The sequence below is a fragment of the Chiloscyllium plagiosum genome, unplaced genomic scaffold (assembly GCF_037043375.1).
Source record: "Chiloscyllium plagiosum isolate Xiang-an unplaced genomic scaffold, Cpla_swu_hap1 HiC_scaffold_10, whole genome shotgun sequence".
NCBI classification, from domain to species: domain Eukaryota; kingdom Metazoa; phylum Chordata; class Chondrichthyes; order Orectolobiformes; family Hemiscylliidae; genus Chiloscyllium; species Chiloscyllium plagiosum.
Window position 1 is genome coordinate 99,577,640 of NW_028270148.1, and position 16,085 is coordinate 99,593,724.

General features: G+C 42.4%; 1 protein-coding gene across 1 annotated transcript in view; it reads left to right on the plus strand.

Annotated features, from left to right (window-relative positions):
• Nucleotides 1-16,085, plus strand: part of ccdc170 (coiled-coil domain containing 170) — a 104,926-nt gene that overhangs the window by 73,118 nt on the left and 15,723 nt on the right. The window contains exons 9-10 of the mRNA XM_043696503.2: nt 13,779-13,979; nt 15,197-15,370. Coding sequence (XP_043552438.2) covers nt 13,779-13,979; nt 15,197-15,370 — 375 coding nt within the window. The remainder of the gene's footprint in view (nt 1-13,778; nt 13,980-15,196; nt 15,371-16,085) is intronic.

Here is a 16,085-nt window from a genome sequence, read left to right on the forward strand (position 1 = left end):
AGATTTAAAAGATGGAAAAGACTGGTAAGAAATTGCAACACACCAGGAAACTGTATTCCTCCATGGTCTAAAAACCAAATGTTAACTATTATTGCGTTAGGATGATCATCACAAGATGGTAAAGGAAAAGCAAAGCCATTTTAATTCATGGATCCAGAGATGGCCTAGTGTTGCATCCAGTGTGGTATCTAATTATTCCTGAAATGGTTCTTCAGGGTTGTCTTCCCTGCTATATCATGTACTGTACCCTTTTCCATTACATTGGTCTTCCTCTGGGTGAAGTCTGAGCAATGACAGCCTGTTTATCATTTTTCCTAAGTTTTAATTCGATTTATTTGACATGATGTTGGACAGCCTGCCAATTCACTGTTATCCAACATGGAAGTTATCCTCTGTGTGAAGCAGCATTTTTGGCCAACAACTCAAAAATAATCTCTTACATTTGAATCTGTCAATTCTATTCTTACAACTGAACCTGGCAGGTTATAGTCAGATACCAGAGACATTATAATGGGGAACAAAGAGACGACAGACCAATTAACTGTGTACACTGCTTCTGTTTGCAAAAAGGAGGACACAAATAATGTCCCAAATTTGTTGCCATACACCGGAAAGCTGACTTTCTTCAGTGCTTTGTCTACCTTTTGCAGAAGTGTTTCATTAGGTCACGAGGGAATCTACAATCATCTGCTCCAAAGAATTGGGCCTTACAAAAGTTCTTTCTTGCTCATCGTTGAAACGCACTTGAAACTCTACTCCAGAACAGGAGGCTTACCTGTTCCCCTGGCTGTCATCCTTGGTGTCTCTATTTGCTTTCACAGAAGGTCAGAGAGACTCCCTCTTTGTGGTCAGTGACCTTCTTCATTGTCAGATAGCTAAACCTTAATGGATGCTTGAAATGAAGCAAATATTAATGTGAAAGCTAATGACAGGCCCATCTCATGCCTTTATGTCTCTGTGGCAACAATTCTTCCATATCAGCGCCACAAAGATCAATCTGTTCCTTTTGAGTGAAAACCTGGAGTAGCTGTTTTCTGTAATGCCTTGTAATACAGCTATTTGGAGGATACAGAATATTCTTACGCATTTCAGTCTCCTTTAACATCGGGCGTCTCTAGGAATGCAACATTTCCTCTCTACACTAATCTCCAAGAATTTTCCTTTTGTTTCCCCCCAGTTGGTATCATGAGAGAGGGAGACAGAAAGCAGGGGACTACAGGCCAATTAGCTAATAGGAAACAGATAGTAGGAATGAATTGGTTATTTTCTGGCTGAGAAAATTTAACCTGTGGTGAGCCACAGGGATTTGCGCCAGGTCTGCACCTATTCACAATTTGTCTAAGTGACTTGGATGAAGGGACTAATAGTGTGGTAGCTAAATTTTCTGATGGCACAAAGATAAGTAGTAAAGTAAATTGTGATGAGGACATATGTAAGTACAAAGGCATGTAGATGACATGAATATGCATAGAATCAGAGAACAATACAGCACGGAGCAGGCCCTTCAGCCTTCAATGTTGCGCCAACCTGTGACCTAATCTAAGCTCATCACCCTACACTATCCCATCATCATCCATATGCCTATCCAAGGACTGTTTAAATGCCCCTAATGTGGCTGAGTTAACTAAATTGACAGGTAGGGCATACCACATCATTACCATTCTCTAAGTAAAGAACCTGCCTCTGACATCTGTCTTAAATCTATCACCCCTCAATTTGTACTTATGCCTCCTTGTACAAGCTGACGTCATCATCCTAGGAAAAAGACTTTCACTGTCTACCCTATCTAATCCTCTGATAATCTTGTATATCTCTATCCAATCCCCTCTTAGCCTTCATCTCTCCAATGAGAACAAACCCAAGTCCCTTAGCCTTTTCTCATAAGACCTTCCCTCCAGACCAGGCAACATCCTGGTAAATCACCTCTGCACCTTTTCCAGTGCTTCCACACCCTTCCTGTAATGGGGAGACCAGAATTGTACACAATACTCCAAGTGAGCCCGCACTAGCGTTTTGTACAGGTGCAGCATGACATTACAACTCCGGGACTCAATCCCTCTCCCAATAAAACCTAACACACTGTATGCCTTCTTAACAGCACTGTCAACCTGGTTGGCAACTTCCAGGGATCTATGTACATTGACACCAAGATCCCTCTGCATATCCACACTATCAAGAATCTTTCCATTGACCCATTATTCTGCTTTCCTGTTATTCTTCCCAAAGTGCATCACCTCACATTTATCTGCATTGAACCCATTTGCATAGATCTGGAACTTTTAAAACTTAATTTATGGGATGCCTATCCCTAATTGCCTAGAGAGCAGTTAAGAGTCAACTACATGACGGTGTGGTCCAGAATGTGTAGGCCAGAGTAGGTAAAGACAGTAAATTTCCTTTCTAGGGCATCAGTGAAACAAATGGATTTTTCCTAACAACCATTTCACAGTCACCATTAGACTCTTAATGTCAGAGCATAATTGAATTCAATCTCCACCATCTGCCCTTGGTGGGATTTAAACCCATGTTCTGAGGTGTTACCTGGTGTCTCTGGATTAATAGTTCAGCGATGACACCACTAAACCATCACTGCCTCTTGGAGTATAATGTGGAAGATGTAAGATTTAAATGAAGAATGAGAAAATGCAAATAGAGTCATAGAGTCATAGAGATGTACAGCACGGAAACAGACCCTTCGGTCCAACCCATCCATACCGACCAGATAGCCCAACCCAACCTAGTCCCACCTGCCAGCACCTGGCCCATATCCCTCCAAACCCTTCCTCTTCATATACCCATCCAAATGCCTCTTAAATGTTGCAATTGTACCAGCCTCCACCACTTCCTCTGGCAGCTCATTCCATACACGTACCACCCTCTGTGTGAAAAAGTCTCTTTTGGTCTCTTTTGGTCAGAGATTACAGAGGGATGAGGGTGTCCTGGTACATGAATCACAAAAGATTAATATGCAGGTTTAGCAAGTAATTAGGTAAGCTAACAGAATGTTATCATTTATTGCAAGGGACATTGGATACAAAAGCAGGGAGGTTATGCTTCATTTGTACAGGACACTGCTGAGACCACATCTAGAGAAATGCATCGCACTGGTCACGTTCTTTAAAGCGGGATGTAAATGCATTCGAAGCAGCACAGAAAAGGTTTACAAAAGATGAAGTAAAGTCACCATAATCCTACTCCACTGTAGAGTTGCTCCATCATGAGAGAGGTGATTGGTGGTAGTTTAACCTGAGGGTTTCTGCGCTTCAGGTAAGGGGAGAGGTTGACAAGGGAGCCCTTTGTAGTATCCTCAGCTTTACAGGAATTGAACCAATGCTGTTGTCATCTGTGTTACAAGTCAAATGTCCAGTCAACTGAGCCCGCATTAAATAAGGTCATAACTGATCTCATTGTGTCTTTCACTCCAATTTCCTACCTGCTCCCATACCTCCTGGTTTTCTCATCAACCAAAAACTTAATTACAAAATAATTACTCCAGTAACTCCAATTCAATGGTGGAAGAGTAGAGTGTAACTAGTGTTACAACCAGGTGGCTTCAGCTAACTATTAACCACTTTCTTAATCCAGAATTGCTTGCTTCACTAATATTAACATAATGTTGCCAAGCAGAAAACTGGGAAGGGAACTGCACTGAACTGCACCCAGCATTTCTCGCTTTAGAGCCAAAGACCTATAAAGAAAGGAAGGAGTATTTTTACATTGTACTTTTCAAGACCTAGCAATGTCCCAGAAGCCCTTTACAGTTCATGGAAGTCCTTTTTGAAAACAAAAAAGCCGAAATCTCCTTTTTGAAATGTAAATACTGTTGTAACGTATGACAATGCAGTGTGACAATGAAGTCGCAAGGACCAGTGCTGAAATAAGTGATCGGATAATTAGTTTTGGTGAGAGGGCAGGTCTGAGTTTCTTTCAAGAATGCCATGGAATCTTTTTACAGCTGCTGAGTCCTCATTTTGCACAAAAGATAGGACCTCCAACACAGCAGCAGTTCCTCAGGTCTGAAACGTGTAATCTGGATTGAAGATTAAATCCGCAGCCTCTGACTTGGTGTTATCTCTGTGCCACACCTACGGAGCACCAGAAAAGCTGCTTGTTGATCGTATCTGTCCCACATCAGTTCCAATCAGGTAAATGTTAAAGACCCCCTTCAACTGCTTCACTCCAATGGTTCTCTCCATAAACCATGTTTATTCCTCAATCAATATATTAAAACCACATATTATCTGGTTATTTTTATGCTGCTGTTTGTTAGAGCTTACTGTTTACAAATTGGCTGCTGTTTCCTACAGTGAACACATTCTGAACATACTTAACTGGGTGTGGAGCACTTTGAAATGTCCTAAGGTATTAAAGGTGCTATGGAAATACACATACTTTCTTTACTTTGAATACATCCTGCTGATGGTTCCAGCTCAGAGGTTTCAATCCATCGTATCTGGGTCAAGAGATTGTTCAAGTCTCACTCCAAAGACTCGTGCACTTGGTCCTGATGTTCCAGGGCAGGACTGAGAGAATGCTACGTTGCTATAGGTGCTGGCTTTCAGGTGAAGCATTAACTTGAAGCCCTATCTGTCCTTTCATAAAGGATTTAGTGATCACTGTTGGAGAATGGGAAGGGGAATTCTCCAAAGTGTTTTGACAATATTTATCCCTCAGGGAGAAAGTGAGGACTGCAGATGCTGGAGATCAGAGCTGAAAATGTGTTGCTGGAAAAGCACAGCAGGTCAGGCAGCATCCAAGGAACAGGAGAATCGACGTTTCGGGCATAAGCCCTTCTTCAGGAAATTCCTGAAGAAGGGCTTATGCCCGAAATGTCGATTCTCCTGTTCCTTGGATGCTGCCTGACCTGCTGCGCTTTTCCAGCAACACATTTTCAATATTTATCCCTCAACCAACATCACTTTTATAAAAAAAGTCTAACTTAGTCATTATCCCTTTGCTGTTTGTAGGAGCTTATTGGAAGTAATTTAGTTGCTGTGTTTCCTCTATCAACTCAGTAATGGCTGCCGCTGACACAATGAAAGGTGCTTTATAAATGCAATTGTTTTTACCTCATGGGAATTTTCTCTAATTCTCTCAATGGACATATCGATCTATGAATGAAGCATTGATTCCATGTCTAAGGAAAAAGAGGGACTGTGCCACCAGGTAGCGGTGTTCTCTCATTAACGTTCGGAGTTTTTTACCTGTTCAATGCAACATGTGGCTTGCCGTCTTTCATGTCTAGTGTCCCTGGTAATTCAGCTCTGAATAATTATTGCTTGTCTTTTAGTTACAAGGTTACAAAAGATTGAGTGTTGAGTTAGTGTATACTATCACTAAGCGAGGATTTATAACTTCCTGGTGACAATCCAAATTAACTCAAATTTGTTTTGAACTTGTATTCCAGACTGAGATTTTAAAATTGAGCTCATCTGGATCTCTGCCATCTAATCTCTGTCCCTCAATTGACAGGAGTCTTTTTTTAAGGGGTATTATCGAAAATAAAAGTAATTTCTGTCAATGTAGCTCTGTTTGTATTTAGGTAAAGTCAGAAGTCACACGGCACCAGTTATAGTCCAACAGGTTTATTTGAAATCACAAGCTTTCGGAGCACTGCTCCTTCATCAAGTGAAGTCTCCACTTGATGAAGGAGCAGTGCTCCAAAAGCTTGTGATTTTAAATAAACCCGTTGGACTATAAACCCGTGGTGCAACTTTTGAGCTTCTCCACCCCAGTCCAACACCGGCACCTCCCAATGTATTTAGGTAACTTAATTATCTTCATTTTGAAAAGTAGGACAGGAGGTCAAGTTATGTTTGTGGTCGGGGTGGGGTGAGGGAAGTGTTGAGCAAGTGGTAAAGAGGTTTCTACCGAGTTCTTGTGAGATTAATTAGTTACTTATTAAGTCTCTTGGGTTTTGTTAATGTCACAAGCGAAAGAAGCTTCTCCACATTGACTGAATCAAACCTCTTTGTAACTTTAAAGATTTCTCTCCCTGGTCACCCCTCAGTGTTTTTATCCCCCCCCACAGAGGACAGTCCTGATTTAATGGTATAACCTCTTAGTTCTAACACAATTGTTTCGGGCCTTCTTTGGTGGCTCAGTATACTTCTTAGAAAGTGGCAGTGTCAAAGTTTGCAAATGACCTTGGAAGAATTGTGAACAGTAAGAAGGACAATGTGTTACACCAGACAAGTTAGTGGGTGGGAAAGGTGGTGGCACATGAAGTTCAATGCAGAGATGTATGATTGAAGGTGAGCAGGGTAGATAGACAGAGCAGTAAGTAAAGCAGAGTGTTCTCAACTTAATTAAGAAGGACTTCAAGTTCAAAAGCAAGGAGGCGCTTTGAATAAGACACTTATTAGACTTCAGCTGAAGTGCTGTGTACAATTCTGTGTTACAGGATTGATATGAATGAATTAGAGAGAGGGCAGAAGAGGATTACAAGAATGGTGATGAGTCACTTCCGTTATGAGGATAGATTGAAGAAGCTGGTATTTAGTAAAATACCAAGAGGAGATCTAATAGAGGTTTTAAATCTTCAATGGGCTGCAAGAGGTCGATCGAGAGAAAATGTTACCGCTTTTAAAACTATCTAGAACAAGAGGGCATAGATTAAGAGTGATCTGCAATAAAATGCAAGAGTGAAGTGAGGCAAACTTTTTTCCATAGCAAGCAAATTCACCAGGTATGGAATGCACTGCCTGGAAATGTGTTGGAGGCAGGATCAATTGAGGCATTGAAGAAGGCTTTGGATTAAAAAAATGCAAGGGTTTAGGAAAAGGCAGGAGATTGGCACTTGGTAATGATGATCATTTAAAGAAAATGTGGCCATGATTCGCTGAATGGCCTCATTCTGCACCACAATAACTCTGTGGTGTCTCCGGCAGCGCCAGAACTGGGTAGTGCCATGGACGGGGTCAACATGAATCCCAGAGAGAGGAAATTTGTGTAGTTGTTATTTGGGCTGAGGGGAGCCCAGGGAAGGGAGCCAGGGCTGGGAGGGACATGTTATGGAGGCAAGGATCTGGAGGACCATGGGCAGAGAGCAATACCTGTGAGTGGGTGGGGTTGCCAGAGTGCCCAGGCCCCCTCAATAAATGATGTGACTATTTTCAACAAGGTTGTGAAAGAAACAGCATTTACAGTGGCCCCTTTGCCACTGCCCAGCTTTTTATGGCCGTGGAAGTGACTTGAAGACCTTAAGTAGGGGGATAACTGGGCACTTAAAGCACTCAATTGGGATAAGGTGGGCACCTTTATGTGCAGGAGGTCAGGTGTGAGCAAGAAAGCCACCTGACATTGTTTGCTTCCACCGATAACATGCCTGGTGGGGGGATTGGGGGTAAATAAAATCCAGCCTGTGGAGAACAGAACACGATGCACTATTTTTAAAAATTTTGAATTTAAAACCTCTGAAATATTTTCATACGTCTTTAAATGTAAACCATTCCCTTTGTGCTAAGTCGATTGTTTCAAAGGTTACTGTGACCAATTCAATCTTTGTTTATGCCTTGGGAAAGACAAAAGAAACACCAAAATCTGGTTTGACTACAGGTTGTAAGTATTATACGGACGTTGTAAATTTGACTGGAGGAATCGGTTCCTGTTTGGGTCGAGATGAAGTGATTACATTGAAACGTCAAATAATGTTGTTATTGTCAGGAGATTTTGATTCTATTGGAAGTATTGATCCAACTCTAGGGAAAGCTTTGTGCTTGATCATTCAGTTCCACGAGGCCGGGGAGCTGCTGCTTAAGTGTGCCATACCCACCCAGAGAGGGAAGGTGTACAATGTCAAACATGGATCTGTTTGGCCCTCGTCCATTTCCTCTAGTGAATGAAATTCATTGGGAGTGGGGACATTGGATGACACAATGGAATTGTACATCTCTTCCATCTTTACCCTCTTTTTGCCCATCAAGTGTTCTGATTGTTCCAGCTAACCCATGCCTGTAATGAGTGTAGGCCCAAGCTTCATTCTTGGCCAGTGTTAGCAAACACTGTACTGACTGCATTTGGTCGTAGGAGCTCATGGTATCACACTAGTTTCAGAGTCCGAATGTTGTGGACTTGAGCTTCATTCCAGAACATCTAGGCTTACACTTCAATCTGGTGCTGAGGTTTCAGGTGCCATGCTAAATGGCGGTCCATTATGTCCTCTCGGATGGATGGGAAAGATCTATTCAAAGCCAAAGTGGATTGTACTCCTCAGTATTATGACCAATATTTACCCCTTAACCAACATCATTGAAAGAGATCGCCTAGTCCTTCTCTCAGTACTGCATGTGGGAACTTGCTCTGTGCAAATGGCTGTAGCCTTTCATACATCACAATGGCGATTGTATTTCAACACCTATTAATGAACCTGGTTCAATTTGAGGTATTGGGAATTGTGAAAGGTGCTTTTAGAAGTCTGAGTAATCATGGTAACTAGAGCCTAACATTTTGAACATTGCTGAATTAGAGTCATAGAGTCATAGAGATGCACAGCATGGAAACAGACCCTTCGGTCCAACCTGTCCATGCCGACCAGATATCCCAACCCAATCTAGTCCCACCTGCCAGCACCTGGCCCATATCCCTCCAAACCCTTCCTATTCATATACCCATCCAAATGCCTTTTAAATGTTGCAATTGTACTAGCCTCCACTACTTCCTCTGGCAGCTCATTCCATACATGTACGACCCTCTGTGTGAAAACGTTGCCCCTTAGGTCTCTTTTATATCTTTCCCCTCTCACCCTAAATTTATGCCCTCTAGTTCTGGACTCCCCCACCCTAGGAAAAAGACCCTGTCCATTTATCCTATCCATGCCCCTCATGATTTTGTAAACCTCTATAAGGTCACCCTTCAGCCTCCGACGCTCCAGGGAAAACAGCCCCAGCCTGTTCAGCCTCTCCCTATAGCTCAAATCCTCCAACCCTGGTAACATCCTTGTAAATCTTTTCTGAACCCTTTCAAGTTACACAACATCTTTCCCACAGGAAGGAGACCAGAATTGCACGCAATATTCCAACAGTGGCCTAACCAATGTCCTGTACAGCCATAACATGACCTCCCAACTCCTGTACTCAGTACTCTGACCAGTAAAGGAAAGCATACCAAACGCCTTCTTCACTATCCTATCTACCTGCAACTCCACTTTCAAGGAGCTATGAACCTGCACTCCAAGGTCTCTTTGTTCAGCAACACTCCCTAGGACCTTACCATTAAGTGTATAAGTCCTGCTAAGATTTGCTTTCCCAAAATGCAGCACCTCACGTTTATCTGAATTAAACTCCATCTGCTACTTCTCAGCCCATTGGCCCATCTGGTCAAGATCCTGTTGTAATCTGAGGTAACCTTCTTCGCTGTCCACTACACCTCCAATTTTGGTGTGTTCTGCAAACTTACTAACTAAACCTCTTATGCTCACATCCAAATCATTTATATAAAAGATGAAAAGTAGAGGACCCAGCACTAATCCTTATGGCACTCCACTGGTCACAGGTGGTACCAGCTCTCTATGTCTCTGTCTCTCTCTTTCCTCTCTCATGCTTTCTCTCTCAGTGTCTCTCTCTGCACTGAATGCAATTAGTCCATTAATGCCAGTAGGAATGACTGAAATTGGAGACATACTTGTGAAAGGAATTTGTAATATGCTAAATAACAGACAGAAAGGTTTTTTTTAATTGGAACAGTGATATGGTGACACTAATTAGGTGATAAAGGGATTTATTGCTGCTAACAGATGTCTCGGTTTGGAGAAAACATCAAAATGGGAGAAGGTTCTCCTGGGACTAACAGATGGTTTGTAGTGGAATTACCCAGAAGTCAGTATTTGAACCCTTGCTTTTCTTGATATATATTAATGATGTGGATATTGGTGTGCAGGGGGAAATTTCCAAGTTTGCAAACGACACTAAACTTGGAAGAATTGTAAACTCTGAGGAGGACATGTGTGGAACTCCATAAGTACAAGCTAGTGGATTGGGCAGATAAGTGCCAGATGATGTTTAATGCAAAGAAGCATGAGGTAATGCGCATTGGTCAGAAGAACGCTGAAAGACAACAGAAAATAGTGGGTACAATTCTAAAGTGAGTGCAGGAGTGGAGGGATCGGGTGTATATGGCATAGACCATGGAAGGTGGCAGTGCAGGAGGGAAGAGAGAGAGAGAGAGAGCAGTAATTAAAGCATACAGTTTTCTTGGCTTTGCTAACAGAGGCATAGAGTGCGAAAGCAGAGAGGTGATGTTGAACTTGTACAAGACATTTGTTAGACCTCCGATGGAGGATTGTATATAGCTCTGGATTCCACATTATTGGAAAAATGAGAATGCATTGCAGAGGGTACAAAGTGATTTACTAGAATAGTTCCAAGTATGAGAGCTCTGGGGATTGAATCTGATAGGAGCAGCTGCATATTCATCACATACCAGGTTCTGGGAAAGTTGTCCAGATTAAGGTGGAAATGGGAAGAGATCTATACACCTATTGGTTGAGTAGAATAGGTAGGTGACATTGTAACTGACATCCTTTTATTGACATACAGCCAGCCATCTTACGAATCAGACTCAGATCATTGTATAACCCTTAGATGTTAATGTCCACAGCAGATCTACTGCCTGCAACCTACGACTGAAACTGTTACCAACATTAGTAACAGGGTGTTGCTATTACTGTTTCCTGATTTGCGTAGCCGTTTGCCTGTTCCTACTAGTTATATCTTCCTCACATTGAGGATTTGGTAAGTCTCGCAAATAATCAAAGCCTTATTTGTAGTTTTTGAAAATGATCTTGTCTCCTGCTGTAGCTCCGTGGCCGCATTCCTGTTGCTGAGCTCTTTAAGTACTACCAGAGCCTCCTTCCCATGGCCCTAGTTCCCTGTGAGTCCGAGCTTGCAGATACAAATGATGCAAGTGGGTAGGACCTCGTTGAGTTGCACGAATTCAAGCTGTGTGACTAATATCTTGGCGCCAGGCCCTTATGAATGCCGGTATTATTGTATAATTCTGTTTACTCCTGGGTAGGTGTTGAGTATCTAATCTCTGGTGCCAATCTATGGAGCTCAGTATTTGTCTATGGAAGGAGCAGTCTTGTTATACAGTTTGCTTAATGATGCACCGTGGTACATAAATGCATGATGAGCTTGCGGGGTACAATTAGCCTTTGAGAGACCAATTTCAGGTCATACCAACAGTTCAATGGCATCCGCACATTTGAACATCATGAGCCTCGCTGGAAATCTTACAAATACAGGCTCAGAGCTTTGTTCACTGGGATCAGATGTTGGGACACCCGCTATATGTTCATTCCGAGACCATCTGTATAACCGTTCAATAGGCGGGGATCTTAAAACCAACCCAGGAGTACCAGCAACTGCATAAACGACCAGACAAAGTACTGAGTTAGGGAAAGTGTCTGCACTATGTTCTGCTTGTGCCAAGTGCATATCAACTGGAACATCTTTATTAATTGTCAGGTAACAATGGTCATTCAGAAGAAGTGATGGAGTCACTGAAACGCAAACATGCTCAGCATTATGTTGTGTCTGTGATGCAATGGAGGAGACTAGTTATTCAGTATTTGCACAGTATTATGGGGGTGGGAGTGCCCTCGATGTAGGTTATTAGCTGGACACAGCCCCGACTTCAGCCAATGTTTAAGTGCTTGTAAATGCCACGAAAATATTCTAAGCAGATTTAGAAGGAAAAAGCGAAATCTGCAGGCTTGAAACTTAAACAGAAAATGGTGTGTGTTTGGCAGCTCTCTGGGCAAAGAGCAGAGGGCAGGCAAATCTTTTAGCTATGTTACCTAGAATTGAAAATTGAATGATAAGCAGGCATCTTCGTAAAGTGGGGAAGATAGAGGAACAGTGCAGAGGGAGAAGAGAGAACTCACATATGCAACAATCATGCATGCAGCAAATGCATTCATGCTTTCAATTTTGCGCCAACTAAATTCATTGCTTATCCTTCAATCTTCAGTTCTGATGACACAGTACCCAGCCTTTTCTCCTCACTGATAGTTGCTGCTCCCATCATTCACCTGCAGCAGTAGTGAACTCAGAGCACATACACTGACTGTGGACGGGACTCCAATCATATAATTAGAACTTTACCAGCACTTAAATGATGACAGCGGATTCCATACACTTGGCTTGAATTTATTATCCCCTTATGGTACTAGAAGAAAATGAGGACTGCAGATGCTGGAGAGTCAGAGTTGATAAAGCATGCTGCAAGACTAAAGAAGGGGTATGCCCGAAACATGAACTGTCTTCTGCTTCTCAGATGCCTGACCTGCTGTGCTTTTTGCAGTGCCATGCTTTATCCCCTTAAGTTCAAGGACTTCAGTGGTGATCTAATTTAGGGTTTGATTGTATAAAGATATTCGACGGGATAGGTTCCAAGGTACTATATCCTCTGGATGCGTAAATTCAGACAAAGAGGCATGTTAAAATGAAATAGGAGAAAGTGAGGACTGCAGATGCTGGAGATCAGAGTTGAGAGTGTGGTGCTGGCAAAGCATAGGTCAGGCAGCATCCGAGGAGCAGGAGAATCGAAGTTTCGGGCATAAGTCCTTCATCAGGAATGATCAGGAAACCTAATGAGGGGCTTATGTCCGAAACGTCGATTCCCCTGTTCCTCGGATGCTGACTGACCTGCTCTGCTTTTCCACTACTATACTATCAACAACGATGTTAAAATGAAAACAAACTATGGTGAGTAATTGGGATTCAGGATACAGAATAGCCATTGCATGGTGAGACAGAACAGAGGGAGTCATTTCATATACAGCTAGACAAGACCAGACTCCCTCAAAATATTCCTGGAAGGAAACCTAGACCCTAACTTTGTCTTATTTTAAAGGTAAATGTGAAGTGTCTGTTCCAGATTCAATGCGACTGGTTAAACTACTCAACGTTAAGAAAACCACCATTTATTTAAATACCATAGTTAAAATACAACGAAAGAAAGAGGACTTTAGAAGAACTTAACTCTACTGGCAAGCTTAATAGAAACAGTAACTAATTAATGTTTCCAATATGGTAACATCCCATAAACACACCCCTCGGCAAAAACAAAATTCAACACAATTTCTTGCATGCAGTTCTCCCATCCAGGAGGGATAAACATCAAGGGAAAGTTCAGAGAGAATAGCAGCCAGAAGACAATCACTGAAGCGAGTTTTGAGAAGATTTGTAGCTCAGGTTGAGGTTCTGGATGTAGGTTTGCTTGTTGATGAAAACGAATCTTCCAGCTCAGCGAGCATACCTACATCCAGAATTCACTGAAGCATCCAACTCTTTTTGAGACCCCAATAGCTTCTGATGCTGCTCAGAAATCCTGGTCTGGGAGAGCTGGCCACACCCATTCAGGCTGTTTTATTTTAAAAAAAACCAAGCTGTTTACTCACGAGGTCTTCAGTAGCCAGTTACTACCTGTGCCTTACAGTCTCTCTTCAAACAAAAAGGACAAAATAACCTCTTAAACTGACAGCATCATCACACTGATTAAGATGATAATGCACACAATTAGAGTAGACGGGCAGCTCCATCTTTATTGTCTTTTTGGGACACTAATGCACAGTGTGGTTTTGCTAGGTCATTGTTTTAAGTTTCCACCAATATTTACCTTGAAGCTTTATGTGGGAAATGCTGACTATCATGCCCTAGAACCTCAATGAAATATTCTTGCCCACTGGTGCTGAATAACCCATCAAAATGACATACGTCTCTAATTCCAAAGGGTGACGGTGAGCTTTAAATGTGTGCTTCTCATGTCTTTCCCAGACAGTGTCACGGTTGGAAGAGAATGTGACCAAACTGACCGAGCAACTGGAGAGGCAGGTGGATCTGCACCAAGCTGCACTGCAACGTTGCACCAAGGCAGATCTGGGACTTTCAGAACTTCAGGAGAGAGTTCGAATCCTGGACGGAAACCTGCTAAGCGGAGATGTGCTGTGTGATACCTTGAGCCAGGACAAACAGAAAGTAATGGGTTCTGCTGGACCAAGTTTGTTTGATTGTTTCAGCATCCAATTTGCTTTGATAACACCAAACAGAAAGCTTTGACACTTGTCCTGGTTTGCCCCCAACAGATTGGGGCTCCTTTCGGCTTTCCTCCAACCTCCACTCTTTCCTCCTTTGTGTTAGCAAGCCTCCTCTTTAACCCCGAGGGGCAGGACATTTCAGATTGCAAAGTTCCCAGCTTTACTCATGGCCCCCTACCATACGAGTTCGCTAACTCCCATAAACCATCTCCTCTCCTGCTTCAGCTAAGGCCTCTTAGAACTGTCGCAAATGAAGGTTGGCAAATTCAAATGTAGGTACCAGGATTAAAACTGAGTGCCAAGGGCTATGCCAGTGTTCGACTGCCCATGCTTTCAAACTGCTCTAGGTTTCCTCTCTGGGATATCATGCTCAGTAGCAGCGGTGTGTACCATCCACAAGATGCATTGCAGAAGTTCACCAAAGAGCTTTAGACAACACTTTCCAAACCCTCAACCACTTCCATCTAGAAAGACAAGGGCAGACCCAGGAACACCACCACCTGCAGGTTCCCCTCCAAACCACTCACCATCCTGACTTGGGAATATATTGCTGTTTATTCAGTGTTGTTGGAACAAAGTCCTGGACCTCCCTCCCTAAGGGAATTGTAGACCTACCTATAGCATGTGGACGGCAGCAGTTCAGGAAAGTAGCTCACAACCACCTTCTGAAAGGCGACTGGAAATGAGCAATAACTGCTGGCCCAAGCCAGTGACACCCACGCCCCACGAATGAATTAAAAAGTGTTCTGAATCCAGGAAACTGTGTGAGCATTGAGTAGAGTATTGACAAGTATTTTGCAAAGCTGGATTGCCAGCTAAATTATGGTTTTTCTTTTAGAATGGTTGGTTCTCTTACTAAGGCACAATCTTCTTTGGTTATCAAGACAGAATAAAAATGGCTATGCCCTCACCCTGACCCAATCCCTTGAACTCATCTAGTGAAGTGCACAGATGCTGGGGCCTGAGGCTGTGTTTGAGGATATGGTGTTTGGGTTTAAGCATAACTGTAACTAAAAAGGAGCCCAGATTTAAATATGGATTGATGTGAGCATTAAACATGGAATAATTTATCTGAATGTTTCCATATCTTCATTTGAAAGACTAAAATGTGTTTGCAAATAAATGCATGCAAAGTAACTCTGTTCATTCTCTACAAAGTATCTGAAGTTCTTGGAGGACATAGCGGAGAGGATGAAACTGGAGAGGGTGACAGCAGAGATTGGCTTTGATATGCAGCTGGATGCAATTCTTGCCCGGGCTGATCAGCTGGTTAAAATGGAGAATGAGGCCATTGTTGAGAACAAGACCCTTACATACAACCTGAAGAGAAAGGTAGAATAATCAGAGATTTACAACTCTTCTTATTGTCAAATTAATCTGACTGATGGTAAATCTGTCACGTGATCTATTAACATTACAAGCAAGCAAAAATTTAACAGATTCCTTAGTTATGATTCTTCTGCATTCTAACAACTCGAGCTCTCACTCATCCATTCAATCTTCTTCCGTTATCAACCTAATACAACTTACTTTACCATACCCTCTCTTGCTTTACCCAACCTACCTGTCATAATCCCCATCTGTCTGTCTATCTATCCAACCATCCATCCTCTTATTGTTCAGGATGTTGGTGAGGCCTCTTCTGGAATACTGTGCCCAGTTTCAGTCACCCTGTTATAGGAAGGATTTTATTAACCAGGAGAGGGTTCAGAAGAGATTTACCAGGATGTTGCCAGGAATGGAGGGTTTGAGTTATAAGGAGAGGCTGGCTAAGCTGGGGACTTTTTTCACTTGAGCGTAGGAGGTTGAGATGTGACCTTCTAGAGGTTTATAAAATCATGAGGGATATAGATAAGGTAGGCACCTTTTTCCTAGAGTGGTGGATAACAAGACGAAAAGGCATATTTTTAAGGTGAAAGGAGAACGATTTTAAAAAGATGTGAGAAGCAATTTGTTTTACACTTGCGTGTGGAATGAACTTCCAGAGGAAGAGGCTGAGGGGTGACCTCATAGAGGTTTATAAAATCATGAGGGGCGTGTATAGGAT